General features: G+C 41.8%; 1 protein-coding gene across 2 annotated transcripts in view; it reads left to right on the top strand.

The window, feature by feature from the left end:
- PHYHIPL (phytanoyl-CoA 2-hydroxylase interacting protein like) overlaps positions 1-22,103 on the top strand; it is a 60,070-nt gene that overhangs the window by 16,522 nt on the left and 21,445 nt on the right. The window contains exon 1 of one of the 2 annotated variants that reach the window (XM_064464781.1): positions 5,298-5,732. The exons of the other annotated variant lie outside the window; for it this stretch is intronic. Within the exon in view, the coding sequence (XP_064320851.1) occupies positions 5,627-5,732 (106 nt within the window). The 5' untranslated portion in view covers positions 5,298-5,626. Of the gene's footprint in view, positions 1-5,297; positions 5,733-22,103 lie in introns of those variants that run through there. 2 annotated transcript variants of the gene reach the window in all.

The raw sequence follows: 22,103 nt of genomic DNA, 5'->3' as shown, positions 1-22,103 counted from the left end.
CAGAAGATGAAGAGCAGAACAAGCACATATAACAGTCTTCAATAACTCTTCCCCAGACTAATAATTTTCACATTAGGGACACTGAATCACCTGTGGGTTTAGTAACTCTAAAGGATTTATTTTCCATGAAATTTTCCAGCGTCTCCTTGAACCTTGAAACTTTTAGCATTGACACTGTCCTTCGGCCTTACAAGTCTAACACCAATTGCATGAAGTACCGCCTTCTGCTTGTTTTGAAACTGGTCACTATTAACACCCTCTAACTCCTGTACTGGGAGACTTGGCAAACAGTCAGACTTTGGCTACCCTGTTTGTACTACTCGTACTTTAGTGAATCTCCATCACATATCCCCTTGGTTGCCTTTTTCACAGTCCAATTTTCTTCTCATCTGAGTAGTAGGCTAGCTTTTCCCTATATGGAAGCTGTTTTCACAACATACTATACAGAAAACTATAGATTTGTGAGTAAGTCCCCTGGCACTAGAATTCACAAGCTTACCTCAGAATTGTACCTGTGATGTATTAAATTATGCTTTATGGCCTTGCAAGAAAAGCCTGAATGCATGAACGGAATGCAGTTGCTGAAACAAAGTCTTTCTGACAGGGAAGGAGAGACATTTTGAGATGTATGAACTACTGCGTACATCTCACTGGAGAGCTCCCAGGAACAGTGAGGGCTTCCCAGCATCGCAAGCAACATCAAAGCACAAAACAGCAGCCATATGCCTCTCCAAGAGAGCTGCTGCCTCACTGCTGGACTTAGTGTCAGGGTGCCTGGCTGCGGTTGTTAGCTTTGCAGAGAGTGGGAGAAAGAGGGAGAGGGACTCACTCCAGGGCTAAGACTAAGCACTGCTGATCTGCCTTGGATTTTCATAAAGAAAAAAAAGGGGGACCTGTGCCATCATCCTCCTTGTCTGAGCATTTGAGGAGGCTCTTGCTTTGCTATCTGATAAAAAAACCTAATCGGTTCCCAGTGAGATACCGTGCCTAGAGCTCTGGATTGTCATACATCAATGTCTGTCTCATGTAGAAAAGGAAGCTGTGTCGCACTGCACATAAACTGTACATAGTCACAGCTTTTGCCTAGGGTATTAAATCTTTTTTTTGTCTTTCTGTCACCAGTGAGTGGATTTTACTTTGGTCCTATGGTATTTCAAGAATACCTTGTACACAATCCTTTGCGAGTATGTGCCTTCGCACACTTGAAACACTGACACATCCACTAAAGACAAAGAATGACTGAAATTGCAAACCATTTTTTCTAGGAATCTTCAGGAGTTAATTGCTAAGCTTAATCAATGCCCCTTTTAGGACTGACCCAAAATGCTGGATACTGGTTTTGATCCTTCCGTTTATCTGTCCTTTAATGTTTTCCTTTTCCCCTCAAAAGTGACATATTAAAAATAATAATAATAATTTTTAAAATGCTGTCTTTATTTCATCCCTTGTTTTTCTTTCCTGAAAACTATGTAGCCTTTCTGCCTTCTCCTTGCACAGCCAATTGAGCAATAACACAAGTCTTTTTTATTCCCAAGCGCGAAGGAATAGCTGGAACTCTGAGCCTTGCTGAAGTCTGAGAAAGGAGATTTCTTTTACAACTTGCAAACAAAAACCTGCTAGTGTGAAATACAAAAGTGTTTTCAAATACGAAGAATGGGGTTGCCTTGCGGTCCTGTGCTGTACTCTGCTGCTGCTGCGGAACAGTTTTTCCGGAATGGAGTGCAGCACAGGCAGGAGAGAACTTTGTAATGGCGTGTGGGTTGGTTTGTGGGGAGGAGGGAGCACACAGCACCTTTTCCTCTCACTTTTGTGGCTTGAATGAGATTGTGGATTCGAAGGCACTGTTGACCCTTGCCAGGCAAGTGGTGTGTGTCACAGCTCATGTCTCCTGGTATGTGTATCATGCTAGAAAATGCTGCTTCCCTCTCCTTATGTGAGGTTGCAGTAATAACAGACCCGCTCTTTTTGAACTACAGAAATTGGTAACTCTCTGTTTAATGTTGAAAGTGCTAAAGGTTGCTGTTGTGGCAAATTCTTTGCAAGCTTTTGCAGTTCTAAACACGACGCTGCTGTCTCTAATGTTGTGCTGCCATTGGCAGACTTCCCATTACATAATGTTGACCCATATTTGTGATATCTGACATTTTTTGCTAAATGCTGTCAGGGATAATCCGTCACAGAATAAACTTTCTGATCATATGCTGAGACTCTGTCACCCTTTAGCACAAACTTAGCTTGCGCCTCAGACAATGTTATTCCTTGTTAAGACAAACAGAGTACAGTTCTTACAGGTAAGAAAAGCATCAAGGGAGTATCATGTGCTTTGAGACTGGACTAAATTTACCGCAGAATGATTGCACAACAGAATCACATCTGGGAGTAATTTGAGCTTTAAAAAATGTTGAGAGCCATCCCAGGTGATGGGAGTAGTGACTGGCTGAAGGAAGCATGAAATCTGAAGTGTGATTCTGCAAAATGCTGTCTCAGGCAGGTCCAGCTTGTTTCATGCTTCAGAAAAGCAGAGCTGTGGGAAGGGTTTCTCTGCTCTGCTCTTCCACTGAAGTCTGCCAGTATTTGTAGACTAACCAGTCTTTTCTTAAAAAGAAAAAAACCAAACCTGTCATGGTGTGGGGAGACAAATAGATATAGCTCAGCCAGGGGTTATTACTAAAAGGCAGCTGAGAAATGAGAGGCCTTGGAGGAATTGGAACCACCCCTAAAGCTGTCTGCTTTCAAAGAGCTATGCAAAATCCATCCGTTCTTAAAAACCTGATTTCAGTTGCATAGAATAAAAAGTAGAGAAGAGAAAGGTGTATAAAATAGTGGCAGAGAGAATAAAATGGGAATACTCTCACTATTCTAGAACAGGGTCTGCTTCAAATGGACTTTATGTAATGTTTTAGCAAAGAAGTAACAAGATTGTGTGAGCCGCTGAAACGTCTGCCACATTGTGGAAAGGAATGAATGTGGAACATAAGGCTGAGAGACTAAATACACCGTCTTCAGAGAAAGACATTTTCCAGCCTTATGTAGGAGACGACTGTGTGCTAAGAACGGTTGCAATATCAAGGATAAAGGTTTTGCTTCTGTGCAAGAAATGAATGCTTGCCAGATCCAAAATTAAAACCTGATGAATGCAGTCTCACCCACTTTCATTTCTTCCCTCTCACATTCTACATTTGTCCTCATTCTGTCTGTGCATTCATTCATATATTCCCTCTCCCTTCCCACCTCTCCATTGACTCACACTCTCCCTCCCTGTTTGTTATTGCTTCCTTTTCATTTTCTTTTCCTTTAGGTTTCCTTCCCACTCTTTCCATTTCTCCTCTGTCTGACCCCTCTGCATACATTTTCCTTCATGGTGAAAAAATAGGAGAGAGTCAAAGAGAAGGAAGAAACAGAAGCCAAGCGAGGAAGGGAAAGGGCGAAGAGGAGGAGATGGTGCAGGAAGGGTGCTCAGTGCTGCATTTTCTCCCCATGATGCACTACAGGTCTTTGAAGGTGCTGGAGGAGTCAGGGCTCTTGAAACTGTTCCTTTCTCGCAGGCAGCAGCACTTGGCAGTGGCTTTGTGAAAGGTAACGCCAGAGCTCATTTCCTCAGATTAGTGTCCCTAGAAACCATAATGAAGAATAGAATAATCCCAAAGTCCAGCAGGCAGCCACCCCTGAGAGACAAACATCTGGCTGTGTGTGGAGCTTGCTACCATGCCAGACCAGTTAGGACATGGTAGGACACTGGGTGGCTCTTGGGACTCCCAAGATGGGAAATGGGAGTTTTAGGAGTACTCCAGACTTCCTGGCACGCAGTGTTGACCAGGGTATATCACTGCCTTTAGCTTGCCAGGGGCCTGTGTGCAATGAACTGGTGTTTCTCAAAGCAGCTGGTGCTGGTGTCTCAAAATGGACAGCCAAATGTTGTCAATTTCGGTTTAGTGAAACAACAGATAGGTGCCAGCAATGCTTATTGTGATGTGCGGTAGGAAATGAGATGAAATCTGTGGACCAGTGATCCCATCTGAGCACCACAAGCTTGATCCCAAAGTCAGTCTGTAAACTGGAGAACGTGCTTTGCTCCCACAGCCCCTGAGGCCCAGAGGCTGCTCCTTCATCCAGCCAGTGGCCCTGTGGCAAGGAGGGAGCCGCTGTGCTGCACAAGGTTTCATTTATTCTCCTACTGCTCTTTATTTATTTTTTCTCCTTTTCTGGCCCCTTTCTTGTTCCTGAAACTGTTAACTGAGATGGAATTGTTTCTCCCTGATAAAAATACAATAAAAATTAAAATAAAAATCTTACTTTCCACAAAAGCTTGGTAGAAATAGCACCAGAACGCTGTGGGTTATTTCTCCTTGCCACAAAAAGAGCAGGAGGAAAGCGTGTAGAGCAGGTAGCCAAGAACGACTCATTCCTGTACCCTGTCCTGCCATCTATAACCTTCTGCCAGCTTTTCTTGTTTTATCAATTTAACAGTTAATAACATTTCTTTCTTCAAATTCTTGCATAATTGGTGGATCAAGGTGAATGCACACAGCCCTGGCAATTTAGCATGATTTATGTACAGCAGTTGTGGTGTATGGCATGCTTAGTGAAGGGGGATTAATAGGCGTGAATTGTTGGGGTTTTTGCAAGGATGAGACTCGGGCAACTGGGCAATGAAGGGTCTGGAGAAGGAATCTGATGAGGGGCAGCTGAGGGAGCTGGGGTTGTTTAGTCTGGAGAAGAGGAGGCTGAGGGGAGACCTTGTCACTCTCTAACCTACCTGAAAGGAGGCTGTAGCGAGATGGGTGTTGGACTCTTCTGCCGAGTCACTATTGATAGGATGAGAGGAAACAGCTTCAAGCTGCACCAGGGGAGTTTAGATTGGATATTAAGAACAATTTATTTACTGACAGAGCGGTCAGGCATTGGAACAGGCTGCCCAAAGAGGTGGTGGAGTCACCATCCCTGGAGGCACTCAAAAAACATGTAGACATGGCACTTTGGGACATGGTTTAGGAGGCCTGGGGGTGTTGGGTTGATGGTTGGACTTGATGATCTTAGAGGTTTTTCTGACCTTAATGGTTCGATGATTCTGTGATTCTACGACTCTCCTTGGGTTATGGAATAATCTGGTGACAAAGGGAAAAGGGCTCCGAGCAGGACAGGTGCGGGCAGCTGTGCCCGCGGGGTGGAGCCCGGCGGCGCCTAAACGGGCGGGTTTGCATCTCCCGGGCCCGCCGGCGCCTCCCGCGCAGGGAAGGGCCGGGGGAAGCACGGACGGACTGACGGACGGGCAGGGGGAGCTCGGCGGGCCGTTGTTACACAAGGAGGGGTGGTGCGGGGAGCGGAGCGGGCCGAGCCGCCGTTTTGCGGCGGCGGCGGCCCCTTTAAAGGCGGAGGCCGGGGTGCCATCAGCCTGCGCCTCTCTGCCGCCCCCTCCCCGCCTCACTGCGGTGACAAATCCGCTCCCCGCCCGCCTCCGCCGAGCCCAGCCGAGCCGGGCGGCGCCGGGAAGCGCTGCCCCGCGGCTCTGCACCGCCCGCCCGCCCGCCCGCCCGCCGCGGAGCCGGCCAGCCCAGCCCAGCCCAGCCCGGCCCCAGCCCCGGCTCCGGCCCCGGCGGAGCGACTGCAGGGAGCGGCGAGGGGCGCGATGGAGGCTCCGCGCCTGGCGCACACCATGAGCAGCCCCACTAGCCCCTGCGAGGAGGTGATCAAGAACCTGAGCCTGGAGGCGATTCAGCTTTGCGATAGGGATGGTAAGTCCGGGCTCGACGCGGCTAATCCCTGCAGACCCAAGATGCTGCTGCCCTCATGGATGTTAATGCAAATTAATCCCCGCGGCGTATGGTCCTTTGTTATCCCCCATGTATTTGTAGGTGCAAGTGTTCCCCACCCCTGCCGCCGCCGCCACCCTCCTGCCACTGAGAACAAAAGAAAAAAGAGAAGGTTGCACCTTGCTGGAGGGAAGGGAGGGGAGCCCGCCGCTCGCCGCGCCGTGCCTTGCGTGGCGGTGCGCTCAGCCCTGGGCGAGCCGCTGCGCAGCCCTGCCCCTGCCAGGAATGGACGCCGCCGCCCGCTCTGGGAGAGGCGAGGAGAGCTAGGGCAGGCGCTGCGGAGGCTCCGGGTGCAGGGACCGGCTGGCGGCCCTGGCGGCTCTTTTGTTATCCGACATCTCTAAACTCCCTCGTATCGGTCCCTGTGCTTAAAATACGCAGAGGAACGCGCCGGCTAGCGTGGGCTGGCGGCGAAACTTGTTGCGGGTGGCTTGTGCGGGGCGCGGAGGGGCCGGCGGTTCAGCACCGCGGACAGCGCCGCGCCGGCGGCGGGCCCCGGGGCGCGGGGGGCGGCCCCGCTCCGGCCCCTGCCCCGTCCCCGGACCTTGTCCCTGCCCCGGACCCTGCCCTAGCCCTGGCCCTAACCCTGCCCCGGCCGGGCACTGCCGGACCAGGCCGTCTGACAGGCCAAGTTTGAGTTTGGAGTTGCAGGTGCAGGTATTAAAGGTTATCCGGGTCGAAGCAACCAGCTAAATAAACGTAAGGTGGTGATGAGGGATAGCTAAAACAAATATACGTGCCTGACTGTGGTAGAAGAGACTGTACAACTACATGCACAGCTACGACTGGCAAAACTGAATGGAGAAACCGATAGTCAAACAACAAAAAAATATTTTCTTGTAGAGTGGCATGTAATTTGTGTTCCTATATCAGATTACTTTCCTCTTCTCATGTAGTGTTGAATTATCTAAAATGACTTCTCAATTTTTGATGCAAAATGTGCTTTGGGTGTGGAATTTGTGTTACCTGGTAAATATACTGAGGAATGGAGATACTGCGTTGGTGAATGGTACTGTTGAATTAATGAAACTATTTCCTTGTTCTGAGTATATTTTTGGAGCAAAACTGTTATAGGTGATGGTTATAGGAAGAGGCAGTCCAGCTTTCTCAGTTATTATTTTAGAAATTAGTTGTGATGAGATACCTCACTTTTTTATCTAGACAGGCTTCATATTTTTAATGCTGGATTTTTGTAAGGTCTTTATTTTTCCTGAAATATTTCAGAAATTGACAGGCACTGAAAAGTTTTTCCCAGTAATTATTTTTATAGCTGCCCTGGGAATTCTTTGAATTTTTTAATGTTTGAATTAAGATCTAATATGCACTTCCATCCACTCATGCCTAACTCACTGCCTAGAGAAACTGAACTACATTTATGGTAGTGGAGGCTAGACTGTTCTTTGGTTAAAACACTTTTTCATGTATATTTCTTTTTATTAATACTAGAGAGAAATGATAATGGATAAATTATGCATTCCTTCATATTTGTCTATGCCAAATAATTGTAGTGAAGTACTCCATGTTAATCATAGTAGGCTCTATTTGGCTCAAGATACTGTAGTTAAGCACTGCTTGATTTTTATGCAATAGTGTCATATAGAGAAGCAAATGGCATATATAGTGGTTTTAATTTGAATTCCCTTTTAAGTAGGCTTCACTGGAAAACAACAACTTTCCTGGAGATCTGGCTTTACAAACTAATCTTCATTAAGAAAGCCACTATCATACAGGGTCATTGCTTCCTACGATACATGGTTGAATCTCTGAAGGAGGCGCCTGTATTGGGCAAGTAAAATATGCAACTCGGTGCCTAATTTGGCACAAGACTGCACTTGAGCATACTTCAGTATTTCCTACAGGTGGCACTTATGTATCAAAAAGCATGTTTTAATGGGAACATGAAAACAAGTAAGGAAAGGTTAGGGCATTAACTTTCTAGGTAAGCATGCAAATGTATATGCAACACATTTAGATCCCTAATTGTGCATGTGGGTTTAGTTAGTGCATTTATATTATAAATACTTACAATTTATTTTAGGGTGTCTTTGTTGTAAAAGATGTAGTTCTTAAGGTGATACTTTGGCATCACGGAGGTTAATCAAAGTTTTGTGATAAATACCAATATATTGCCCATAGTGAATTGAAAGTATGATATATCTTAATATTTTGGAAATGTCCATCATCTCTAAGCTGTAATAACTGTAAAGGCAGCCAAGGAAATTATAATATTACATATCCAACTATGATAAATTCTGCAGCACGCTTCATTTGGAATTGCAGGCAATGCTGCAGTATAAACATAGGCAGGAATGGAATACATATGCAGATAACAAAATATTTTTCCTGTTTTCTAAGGTGAGGGAATTAATATTGAAATATTTTGTATTCAGAAAACTGGGTTATACCTCCTATGGAGGTATATGCAGGAGCCAGAAATTCAGGAGAGTGAACAATTAATAATATCACAATAATTTTTAGATTTTTAGGTTTTTTTCTGTTTTCTTTCAGTGTTCTTTTACAAGTATTGTCATCTCTCTTATTGAATCAAGACCATTTAGAAAGCCTACAGATGTCAAATAAAAGAAAATTAATGTGAGCATTTTGGAGGGTTTTTTTTTTTTTTTTAAATAAAAACACCTGGTAAGATTTGGTTTAAAGTGAATACAACATGATAAAGCCAATTATCACCTCTATTTTTCAGCATTCTCTGTTATTTACAAATACATCTTGCATTAGTTCTTCCTGTTATTTTAGGTGGGTCTACCTGCACAGCTTAGTGTTAGTCTATTGCACAGTCTAACATGTAGTACCTTAAAACACTGCTGAACTCACTTTGTGTATAGGAAAAAGTGAATAATTTGTTATTTTCCTTTAGTGTGTTTGAACGTTGCAGCTCTATTTCTGTAAACTTAGGCCAGACAAGAATATTTAATCTGTGGTAAAAATTCTGGTGACCTTTTTATAAAATTTGTATTAGCCCTACCTAGGGATTAAACCTTTAGTAGAGGGATGCCCTTTGTGCCATGAGCAGCCCAATTCTATGAAAATATGTCTGATTTCAGAAAATCATAAGCCTTTGAAAAAACTGCACTTTCCACAGACTTGGTAGAACAGTCTTAGATTTTAGCAGCTGAATTTCCCAAAGCTCCACACTGTAGCTGTGCAGTGCTCCCCCTGCAGATACTGGGCTTCGGCTGCCAGGTTCCTGCCAGAATGACAGCAGCGGCTCTGTCATCTGGTTTCTGTGCTCTTATGGTCGACGTAGAGAGCTGGAAAACAGAAGACTCCTATCAGAACGCAGAAAGGAGAAAAGCAGAGCAACAAACCTCCAATGAGGACCTCGGAACTTCAGAGACGTGGACTGGGGAGAGTGGCAAGAAAACTAGCTCTGAAGGCAGATGGGCTTGGTGCTGATAGAGACTGGGGCAGTGGCTGGTCAAGGGTGGAAGAACAGGAAAGAATTAGAAGCTGGGGATGTTTGTGAGGATTAGATTACATGGGAAGGCAGCAGTGGGCGAAATGGCCCTGCATGAGAATAGGAAAAGTAGATGAAGGAGCAAGACAGGTAATCCAGGTTCAGGCAAGGTATCCCAGGAAGTAAAATGGAAAAGAGATGAGGGGGCATTCACCCAGATTAGATTAATTGGATTAACGAGGATGGAATGAGAATTGGAAACATGTGAAGAGTAAACCTGAAGACCTGTCTGTAAAGAAGAGACAGAAAATACAAGAATGTGGAGGGGGTACTGGCCAGTTTGGACCACAGTGGTTAGGAGTAAGGGAATGGAACTAGGACTTGCTGAGCAAAGAGACTGGGATTGAAAGGACTTCTTAGGAATAAAGTACAGGACTTTTGAAGTGTGACTGGGGAGTAGAAGAAGGGGTGGGACAGGAACAAGTTCAAGGAACAGGGCAGAAGTGGCCATGTTTTGGTGTGACAGCCAGGGAAAGGTTAGTGAGTGTCAGCACGTGCTATCTCCCAAAGCCATGCACAACCACAGAATACCAAACTTTCCTTGTTCATTTGCCATCAAAGAGATCTAAAATCCACTGGCAAAATGCAACATCTGTTTCCAGTGCTCATCTGCGTGAAGGACGGCAGTCTGGTGCTGCAACCAGCAGCCAGTGATGGTTGGCCCATTAGCTCAAGTGGTAGCATCTGTGCCTGTTGCTGTGCTCCTAAATGTTCCAGCATGCAGGTTACCCGTATGAGAACTGATATGAAGCCACAAGTAGAATTTTAATCTTTTTTTTAGTTGTTATTTTCTAAAACCTAAGAAATTGCAGACATATGATGGGTTATTAAGGTTACCGAGTTGAGCACTGAAAGCTAGGAAATGGTGAAAGTTCGGTTCTCTGTGCAGAAATGGCATGGTGTTGGGATGTTTAGTGTTGTGCAGTGAATACTGGGGGTGTTGAATGGCACATTGTAAACAAGGCGGGGAAGAAAGAATGGAAAGAGAACTTTAATTCTAACCTGGAGTCTGTTCCAGGTTTTCTTCATGGAACTGAGCAAGACCTACCTACTTTTTGAAGGGGTTTGTTACTTGTGCTTTTCTGGGTGCTTGATCTTGGTACCATGGTGTCAGGACTTCAGGGGTACCAAGAGTCAACAGCTGCAGCTGACTTCAGTGAGAGTAGGACTTTGAACAAAGCACAGTGCTAAATGCTTTGAGAAAAGAGATGTTAACCACCTCAAATAGACACTGAAAGTGAGTAACCATCTTTTAACTTCTCTGTGCCTCAGTTTTCCATGTGTAACATGGAAGCAGTATTATTGCCTCCCTCACAGAGATGTGTTCAGAATAGACTAATGAATGTTTGTTAAGCAGCCAGGCACTGTAAAAGCCTGGAAAACCCATGAGGTGCATGTAAAAACCCATGATGAAATTCATAATTTTGTCTTCAGAGCAGAATACGAATAATGTGTAGCAAATAAGTCCTGGGACTACACACTGAACAACAGCAAATAGCTGTTACAAGGAAAATAGTTCATTATGTACTCGCTATTCATTATGTATGCTGAATGAGTCAGAATATATGTGGAAAAAATAGTATGTAATCATGTAGTTAAAGACTATATCATAATCTGAACAAACAAAGGGGCCAATTTAAGGTTATTCAAGTATGTTTCATTCTGATGTTTTCTAACTCTTGATGGCTCAAACTATACAATCTTACTAAAGCACTTTTAAAGTTGTTTTTCTGCATTCACTTCATATATTTGAAGGTAGTATTTGGATATCAGGATCAAAGCCAGAACTGGTGTCTTGGCCAGTTTCAGTTGCATAATCAATCTCATCACCTTCCAAACACTTCACCCAGTCAAATTTGTTTAGTCTAACAAGCTTGTATAAAAGCATTACCTCATACAAGCGAAGATGTCATTTCTGTCTTATGTAAACAACTCGCATCTTTGGCTTTCCATGTTATTTGAGCATGTCTCATGTTTTCTTATTTCTTATTTATTTCAGAAGTTTATTATTATTTATTGGACCATTCTGAAAGATAGTTCTGGAGTTTGTAAAAGGGAGTTTTCATGGCCATATCATGTACACATTTGCCTTTCAAACAGAGAGGATAAAGTGGCATCATCCAGTCTCTGGATGCATTCTTCAAACCCCATTTTTGGCATTACGGAGTGGTATCACTGTTATTTCTGAAACGTTATCCTGTAAGTCTCTGAGGTGAGGAAAAAATTAATTTCTAGGTAGACTCCCACGTGAAAAACAACTGAGAGATTCAAATTTCACGGTAATTCTTAGTGTCCTGAACGGCTGGACTTGCACAGGTGTTTGGTTAAACTCTGTGAGTTCAGAGCACAAGAATAAGCAATTCATATTTTTGAATCCAGCATAACAGAGAGGTGCTTGTAACTGTGATATTTTGACAGGACACAAAATTCAGAGGCATATTAATTGTTGTTTTTGTTCCTCTCCCCAACTGCAAGTTTGGAGATTGAAATTCGCTTTCTTCAGAATGAAAACTGTATCACTCTTCTAGGATTTGAATGACGGAATGGCCAACTAAGAAATGTATTTCTTCCATAAAATTTTGTCTAACCTGGCTGAACTTAAAAATAGTGAGTTGTTTTGGTTTTGTTTTGGTTTGGGTTTTTTTTTTTTTGTGGCAAGCAATAATGCTGCTTCAGGTAGGAGCTAAAATCTCATACATAGCTTCAGAAGCTCTCTTGTTGTAAAGAAAAATACTTATAATTTTAGGTCTACATTTTTGCCAAAGGCTAAGATTTTCACATGTAATATTTCTTACTGTTAGGACACAGAAAAATACTAAACAAAGCCAAATAACTACTTTAAAGTTTTCATAAATGATTTTTAGAATTGTGGAAGAGAAGAAAAACTAATGATTTGCTTGTCTTTCACTTCAGCTCACCATTGCCAAGTATTTTATCCTGTCTTGTTTTGTGTCATAAGCAATGATGCCACTAATAATCAGCTAGGCTTTACTAGAAACTGACTATTCAACATCCCTGTGTCAAGAAATGTAGTCATCCCCATTCTTCCTTTATATTATTTAATTTTTAGGGTTATTTTCCTTCCTTCTTCCTCCCTCCTCAGCTCCTTTTAGAGCTTTAAGCCACTCAAAACTGTGTAATTGATTATTAACTATTTTAACTGTTATATAACTGACCAAGTTATTTATTATTAGCTATTTAAATTTTGCCTGGTATTCCATTTGTTCCCCTGTTGATTCAGTTATTCTTCACTGAAACTTTTCTAGATCCTTTGTAAAGCAACTAAAATACTTCACGTGTAAATACGCCAGATTCACATGCAGAAGCACTGGTTTTGTAATTAATTTCTCTATTCGTTGTTATAATTAAGGCCTTTAAACATTACTGTCTCCCATGTATTTCCCTTCTTCTTTGTGTTTGTTTCAGATTATAGTTTCCAGACACGTTCTTTTATTTATTCTGTAACAGAATCCATTTTATAATTTTCTGCCTATGTTTCTAAGCCATCTTGTGCTTGCAGCTCCTTCTATTTTAATGTTGTGTGCAATATAGAAATGTGATCTCTTTTTCCAGATCATTCATAAAGATGCTTATTTAGCCTGTATGCTAGACTGGTAGCCACTAGTACATAGACAAACTGTGTAGTCTAGCATACAGGCTAGTACTAGTGACATACAAGCCACAGGCTCTGTGGTAGCCCAGGTGACACCTCAGCTCCTTTGCTGTTTTGCCATGTATCAGTCTCATCTCGGCCAGCTGATGTTCAGCCCTGCAGATCAGGAGTTCTTAATAAGTACAGTGGCAGGAGGAATTGTTTAGGGAAGAGAAATTCTACTCCCTCCAGCATCTGAGAAGCAGGATGCCAAGTCAACCCCTCACTTAAAGTTTTATATATATTCAACAAATCTCAAAAACAAAACCTGTTTTTCTTGAGTAGAAGAAAGCCATTAGCATCCTCTTCATCTGTTTCGTCTTCCATCTCAAGTGAGATGTAGCAATTTTCTTCTCAGCCTACTAATCTTATGGCTTTACCACCTCTGGTGAGCTGTGTTCTGATCTCGCTTCTCTGAATTCACTCTTTACCCTGCAGTTATGCCTGTATAACCTAGATCAGTCTGCTCTACAGGCCACTTTAGCTTTTACAGCAGCTTTCCAGTGCCATAGCTTCTAGAACAAGCAGAGTATTGCTTTTGGCATGTAAAATGGGGTGAAGAGAGACTATATCACATTCGTATTCAGAGTTTTCTAGTATTTCATCATTCATTTTTGAATGGGTTCCAAACAGGCATCATTGTGTTCAATTGCCTCCAAAGGCTTGCTGAAGCTTATCTTCCTGACCTTGGGTTTTCCTTCTGGGACTTCTCTGCCTCATTAATTTAACATTTTTCCCCCCTCCAAAATCTAGAAGGATCTCCTCCTTTACCCATTCCTTGTAATTTCCTCCACCTTTCATTATTCGTAGCCTCTATATAGCAGGTTTGGAGGCCCCAGCTTTTATGAATAAGGTAGTTTTCTGTTCCCTTTGTGCTGCTGAAATACTGCCAGCATATTTAACCACAACTGAGGAGGTAATCTTTAAAAGTCCTTAGAGTCTGGGTTTGTTTTTCTTGTCCACTTGCTACGGCAGGTAGGTCTGCCGTGCTGCCAGCATGCATGGCCTTTTGTGCTTTATGTGACCTGGAAGGCTATATTTAATTCTGGATGAACACAGCCCAGAGTCATCCACTTTGTTTTCTTTTCTCTTTTGACAGCAGTTCTAAGCACTTTACCTGCAGACTACTTTCTTCAAAAACTTATCGATGTCTGAAAAAATAGTATTAACATTGTCAATACATGATACATGTATAAAATGTGTCACTGCTAATAGGACAGTATGAACAAATGCAATGTTTATGATGTTGGAACTAAAGAAAGTTCTGCTCCAGGATCACTTCCTGGTGTTTCCACACTAGGTTTTGTTATACATCCTTTATCTGACCTTGAAAACATTTCCTTCAGCACAGAAAGTTTGGTTAGAATTTGTTGTAGGGTTTGTAGCTGGATCAGTTTTCACAGTGGTGTTTGTAGTTGAATCATTAATCAATTTTATTTTATTGTTTTCAAAGAGCGTTCTCGTTTTATGCTTGAATGAATAAGCTGTTTTGCACTGATGTTTTCAAACACAATGATTAGCTCTACTGTTTTTATAACCTAACAATAGTTTCTCTGAGCCTTGACAGTTCTAGCTGCTGCCAAAAAAAGGAAACCTTAAAACTAGTTTGGTGTTACTCTTTCATTCCTGCAGAATGACAGAGATTATTATCAGAGTTGCACTTTTTCTTGGTTCCAAGTATGGAGTGTCACCTGGAGTTTATTTCTCCCCTACTCCTAAGTCAGACACAGCTGGCAGCTCTAGGAGAAGCATAGTTGAGGAATTCCCATGTTAAGCTTTGTATATCAGTGCCCTCTCGTTAGGAGAATTCTGCAGTTTGCAATTGTCAGAGGCGTCCTATAAATTTATTCCCTGAGCTGTTCCATTGGATTCAATAAGACTTTGTGTAAAAACAAATTTGCACTCGTAATGCAGCACGATTAAGATCTTACAACTACTGTATTTTCCTAACTTCTGTTGTGTGTATCTACCTTCTCTCATACAGATAGGCATCTAATTTGGAATTTTTCTCTTTAGGTTGCGGTTTGTCTGGATTTCATCTATCTGCAGTTTTGGGCTAGAAATATCATTTTAGAAATATTATTCTGGGGTTTTTTGCAGTTCATCTATGTGTACTCATAGTCGAAGACATATGGGCTTCAAAATCAGCAGGATAAAAAGATGTTAAAAGGCTCTTTCAATCTTGGCCAGCCTAGTATACAAGTATCAGTGGAGTGATTCATGCTGTGTTGTTGGTCCTTTTAATCCAACTTATGTAAAGGGAAATTACACATGAGTTTCTATAAACTAAGGGATAAAATTAAGAACAGAGTGCAGCAGATTGTATTTTAATACTGCTAAGGTGCGTCTGATGACATAAAGTAAATATCACGCACTTACACCTTTATGATGGAATTTATGCTGGTAATTTAATATAAATGCTCAGTAGTAAACAGGTGGCTTTCAGAGCGCTCATGTGTCTGATGAATTTCTAGCCTTTACACTTTCAATGTAATTTCAAGGCATATCTCTAATCACAGGAAATGAAAATCCCCAAGCCTATCTGCTCACTGAATCCATTACATCACAGAGAATTTCTGTCCTTCTTGTGTGGAACATACTGGAATTTTAGCCAGTGTTACCTGTGCTCTGATGACACAGCTACCACCTTACCCTTCATGAAAGGACAGATCTGAGCAGTAAGGCTTCACATGTAGATTGTCCCACCTCTCCCCATGTGTAGAGGTTACTTTCTTTTCCCCCCTAGATGGAGGCACCTGAAGCCCCAGGTATATTTTGTTTCCTGCCTGTGAACTGCTTTGTACCATGCTTTGGAGCCTCGGCCCATCGAATATGTTGGTTCCGTACTTCACTTTGTCATTCTGTTTAGGTAGCGTGGGGTTCTTAAATCACCTTTGATTTAGAGGTATCTGAGTATAGTAGCCTTTCTATTTCTAGAGCATGAGAGTTTAATTTCAAGTTTTGTGACACATCAGGTAGCCAGGCATCTCAGCATGACCTGTGTAGTAGGAACATGTCCCGTACTCTGTGCTTTCTCATACCTGTACAAGTGCAAGGAAGACAGAATCAGGTCCTGTATGTGAAAAGTAAAATACTTATTCTCCCCCTTCTATTTTTCTATATTCTGTAATGCTCAGCTGGTTTCTGGGTTGCTTCCTTGAGCAAACCATCAGCAAACCACCTAGGCTGTCCAGTGAGGCTGTCAGCCTTAATGCAAGTGTGCCATGCTGGAGATGGAAGCCATACAGTGAAATTAAATTCTTCAGTATATTTTAGTATGCTTGTTATATTTAGCTCATATAGTAGGGAGTGTGAGTTGGAAAGCATTACTTGGGATGCTTTTAAATACTGTAAATCCAGAAAATGAAAAGCAAATCTAAATATTAATTCTTTTTAAGTAAAATGCCCAAGGGGACTTGGCTTAGTGATTTTGTAGTAGGTTGTGCAGCTATTCCTCTATAGGTAATAATTCAATTTTGTCTTACCATGATCGCGACTGATCACTTGTTATGATCCAATGACTGTATGATAGCCTAAATGATAAAACTACAGAAGACTTTGTAACAGAAACTCCTTAAACTATCCAACAGAGCTGTGCTTTTTAGAAAAAAACAATTCTGGAACTATTTAGGACCATAGCATTCCAATGGATTTGAATCTGATGGTTCAGAATTGTTAGAGGTGTCTTTTAACTTAGGTACACCAAAACTTCAGTTTGAGTTTTCTCCTCTTCATCAGACAATCTTCATTATAGAACCTGCATGAGAGAGCTGTTACAAATACTGTCAGGACAGGAAAATTATAAGCTGAAGCCAAGACTTTTAATAAACTCACACAGCCTATATGCTATACTATGTCTGAGTGAGGGGTGAATTCTAACGTAGAAAAAACTCTGCTTAAAGGTTTATTTTGACTACAGTATTCATAGCTGTGTCATTTTTATATTCTAGTATCTGTGAAAGGCTTGAACTCCTTGTAGCCTTCCCCTTGATAGGGAGTATTTAACAGGATTGTCTCTCATTTCTGCATGCTTGCCTACCTTAATGGAACTGGCAGCAACCTAAATTATCTATGAGCTCTCTACTCTTGTTGGAGGTTCAAAAATTAGCAACAGTCAACCAGTGGCAGACCCACATCCAAAGCCCTTGACTATGTTTCATTGCCCTAGGAAACCAGCTAAAAATGAAACAAAACAGAACAACTCCAGCTCCTGCCAAAAAAGGCTCTCAAAACCCCTATATCCTTTAATTGCCAGGGCTTGAGAGAAAGTCTGAAACCTGCATAAAAATTAAATTAAGAAAAAAATAGTTCAAGTTACAGAGTACAATTTCCTGAACTATTGTGAATACGTAATACATTTCAAATCACAGTTAAAAAGCACAAACTGGTATAAAACAGAGCCAAACCCTGCCCTTATAAGAGATCTGTGTGAAAAGACACAGCAATTACCAGTGTGCTGAAGTAAAGAAATGCTCATTCATGCTGCAGGCTGCCAGGGTATCCAGTGAGTTACAAAAGCCCTCTCATGCTGAGCACCCTACTTTCTCAAGAAAAATGCTTAGTAAAATTGTGTTCCCCAGCCTTGAGTTCTCTCTGCTGCCCTTCAAATGATGAGTTTTGTTTTTCTCCCTGGGCTTCCCTTTGCTTGAAAGAAAAGTGGGTCTTAAATGAAAATCCTTGTGGGATCAAAGCAGTTGCAGTTTTCAGACAAACTGGCAGGTCAAATTAAAGCTCATATGAATACAAGTCTGCCTCTCCTTGCCTTGCTAGATTTGAACTCACATGACTTAATTTGAAGTAGAGAACACATTTTTTGTTTTACGACACAGCTGCAATAAATGGCACAAGTTGTTGCCAGCCAAATAAGAATGAGGTAAACAAGTACGAGTGTGAGGTTCATAGTAATAAACTAAAATGAAAGTGTTTGTTTGTCTCTCTCTTTTGCTTAGTGACACGTGAAAGCACAAATCGTGAAAGGCCACTCACTTCTCTAATATATAGTTAATATTAAAAGCAGGAGAAGATTAAGGCCAATGCTGTGCCCTCAGTTACACTGTGTTAGATGAAGAGCATTGGAGCAATTAGGCCAGTGACCCAGAGCAGTGTAACCTGGATTGGAATCTGGCCCCAAGCAACTTGTCCAGGGTCATACAGTCAGTTCCTTCATCTATGAGATCTGTTTTCTTTCGTTGTTGGTCATGGCAACATAGGCAGTTCCACAGTCTCAGAGGCAGCTGTGCTTTTTTGTTCATCAGAAGAGAAAAACCATGCCATAAGAACCTCCAGATCTCCTCCTGCTCCAAAATCTGCCCCATTAGTAGTCGACAGGGTGGGACTCTGCTGAAAAACAACACTCCCTGTTTTCCAGCAACACAGTACTGAGATAGCATCCTCCCAAAATTACACCACAAAAGGGTCTGAGCACAACCTGAAGTATGGTCAGAATTTCATAAGGATGCATAAATACCTGACAATGCAGGCTTCTCCTCCTAAATGAATAAGGTACCTATGATAAACTGATGTGCTTTTATAGTAGTGTATCTGCAGCAGTTACTTGCTTTAAAAATCTGTAATTCCGTATAACTGAAGGTATGCATTATATGCAAATTCTAGTGTATGTAAGTGGCTGTAAAGTTCATTTTAATTTTTAAATGGCATTTAAATTAAGCTAGAAGATGGTTTAGAGCCTTTTACATCTCTTATTACCTTCTTTCCCTTTCAGCAGCTGAGAAACACTCGTTTTAATTAAAATTTGTTTTTAAAATGCATCTTGCAGTCAACACATGCTGAGAAGAGCCACTTACCACCCATGTACTGTAAGCTTGCTGTGCTGAACAAAATGGGAGCATTACTTCTTTAATTAGTAGTAAATACTGTGGTGGCTTAGTGATTGCAGTCTACTATAACGTCCTGTTTGATTTCAAGAAAGTAGAATTGCTCCAGCCTAGCTCTGACGGTCAGGGGCATGAAAACCAACGGTGTGCCAGTAGGAGCTGTAGTGCAGCTGTAGCTGGTTTTGCCACACTGCAAGTCTTATTCCATAGAAAGTTCCAGAGAAGCTTGTTTAGCTTCAACAAGACAAGTTACAGTTAAAAATAAAACCATGTCTTTGGTATAAGCAATCTAAGAGAACTTTAGTGGGAACAGTATATCAGTATATCTTTTTGCATATGTGAGTCACTCGGCAGACAGGATGAGAAGTGAGAGGCTGATGTTTGGTGGTGGTATTTGTACTCAGTCTCAGCTTATCTGGCCATTTCAGTTTGCTTGTTTTGATATTCATGGATCATGAAAGGAGAGCCCACCACTTCTCAGCTCTCTACCACAAAGATTTGGTCCTTAGAACACGGTAGGCTCAGTAGATCTGCGTATCTTAGATAGGGGAGAAGTAGGCATGATGGCACGTCAATTTAATCTTCTGGGCTAGGTGGTTTTTTAGTGTCTTACAGTTTTCCCAATCTTAAGTGAAGAAATGTGTACCCACATGATTATTCACAACCTTCCAGTTGCATATTTTTATCTGATAATTAAATTCCTCCTTTCTCATAATTTCCCATATTTTTTTAACACAATGAAAATTATATTTTTTGCCCACATATGTGTGTTTATCTTAGTATTTTACTGAGCTAACTCTCTTCAACTTACGTGTAATAAAAATGGAAAAAGGAAAGAGGAAAAAATAGCTAATAGTGGCCCAGCTTTGTGGAACACCAGGTACTTTATGGAAGCATAGAGGCATTCAGTTCTCATAAAAATTTTCTTCCAAAAAATATCCAAAAGGAGTACGGGAAACTCTAAAGACATATAACTGTATCAAAAGAGACTTGCATCCTTTTCCATTTTAGTGGTCAGTCTATCACAAAGTCTAAGGTTTTGGCTGCTATTGACATTCTGAAAATGTGATTTAGTTTTGAATGAGTAAAGTATAAATACTAAATACATTCAAGACTTCAGGATATCCAATAAGAATTTAATCTTTGTGAAGGAATAAGGTCAGCCTTGCCGTATTAGCCACTGTGCAAAGTTTTGCTAATCAGATTTTCAGTCAGGTTTTGGCTTATGCTTTGGGTTTGTGAAACTTATATGCCTCCACAATTCACTCTTAGCCATAAGTATGAATTGTTAGTTATTTGCAGCCAAATCTTCAGAAGCCCTCAAGTAACTGAGCTTAAATCCTCTTGATTTCAGTAACCTTATTCTAAATTGTTTAGGTATTTCTGAAGGTGTTACCAAATGTTACTTAAATTTTTTCTTCAAGTAAGGATATGTCAAAAATCAGAGGAAGAATTGGCACTTAGTTGGAAGAATTGGCTAATAACAACCAAGAACAGCTCTCAGCAATATATCTGAATTTTCTTTATGGTAATAACGAAAGAGGAAACAATTATTTTGATAAATTAGTTTAATGATGCAACCGAATGCATTATATATCTTTAATTAAAATTAATTAAATTACAGTGATTAAATACTTTAGCTATAATTGCAGTTAGCAAGATTATATTCATCCACATTCAAGATTAAATAGTCCTGACATGTTTGATCCTATTAATACTTTCAGAAAAAATGTTGTGGGGATAAGTAAAAAACTCTGAGGTATTTGTCACAAAAGCTCAGAGAAATTATTCTTGAAAAGTTTATCCTTTTTAAAGTATCAGCCCAGAGAATATTTCTGAGTCAGTGAGATGTAGATTTATTTGCTATGGGAGTTCAGAAATTGGCCGCAGTGTAATACTTGGTTTTTTCCTCATCTTCTTTTTCTTGTTTCTCTTTAGTGGGAATCTTGCAAATTATCAGAGGTTGCTGTTGCACCGTGAGAATTGACGAATGTAATTTAGGAAATAATTGCAAAAGGTAACTTCAGCTAGCTTTTAACATCTGTGACCTCCTTCTCTAGTATCTGGAAAGAATTAGACTCCTCCAGGGCACAGGTACTACACGGCACTGCAATTCAAGCACTGCACTGCACAGCAGCCGGGCAAGGGAGGGGATTGTCCCACTGCTCTGGTGCAGCCTCACCTCGAGCACTGTGGGCAGTGCTGGGCACCACAGTACATTAAGGATATAAAACTACTGGAAAGTGTCCAGAGCAGGGCCACGAAGTCAGTGAAGGTTTAAAGGAGAAACCATACGAGGAGCGGCTGAAGTCCCTTGGGTTGTTCAGCCTAGATCAGAGGAGGCCGAGGGCAGCCCTCATGGCGCTCTGCAGCTTCCTCACAAGGGGAGGAGGAGGGGCAGGCGCTGATCTCTGCTCTCTGGTGACCAACGCCAGGACCCGAGGCAATGGCAGGGAGATGGGCCAGGGGAGGGTTAGGCTGGGCATTAGGGAAAGGTCCTTCCCCCAGAGGGTGGTGGAGCCCTGGAACAGGCTCCCCAGGGAGGCATCACGGCACCAGCCTGGTGATATTCAAGAAGCACTTGGACACGGCCCTCAGAGACACGGTGTGAATTTGGGGTGTCCTGTGCAGAGACAGGAGTTGGGCTCGATGATCCTTGTGGGTCCCTTCCAACTCAGGACATTCTGTGATTCTATGATTCTAAGGTAAATGTGAGAGCCAGCTGTAGGTACACAGGTTATCCGATTTAGGAAACTGCCCTTTCTTCACTGAATGGAAGGTGAGCCTGGGGAGACTAACTGCCCAGGGCTGATGTTGGTCTTTTTTAGTATTTTCTTTTTTTTCAGCATAGTAAGAGTATCAGTGGTTTCCACAGTAGCACAGCATATCAATACAGCACATGAATGTCATTGCAAGTCGTATCACAGAATGGTGTATAAAATCTGTTGAAGAGTAGCCTTTGCTTTTGAATTAGAGGATGCATCTTCTGTATAAAATTTTGTTCAGGTGTAATTCCACAGATATTCATGGTCTTATGGCAGGAGTGAATGTTGTTCCTGCTTTTCCTTGTTACTGTGTCTACTGTCATTTTTAAGAAGCAAAGGAATGTTTGGGGTTTATTATCCTCAAATTTGAAGGATGGCCCAACGAATCGACTTTTGTATCTAAGCCAAAATTTATATTCCACAGAAGTGTTATAATAAGACTATTCAATTTCTGCTTACTAATTACAGAAACCTTCTCTGTACAAATGAATGTAATTTCCTATTTAACCTAATGTTGCATTCAATGTCCACTGAGAGAATGCTTGAGCTGTAAACCAAAGCCCTACA

Source organism: Phalacrocorax carbo, chromosome 13, assembly GCF_963921805.1.
Source record: "Phalacrocorax carbo chromosome 13, bPhaCar2.1, whole genome shotgun sequence".
Taxonomy (NCBI): domain Eukaryota; kingdom Metazoa; phylum Chordata; class Aves; order Suliformes; family Phalacrocoracidae; genus Phalacrocorax; species Phalacrocorax carbo.
Note: the sequence above shows the minus strand (reverse complement) of the source record. Positions and strands in the feature narration are given on the sequence as shown.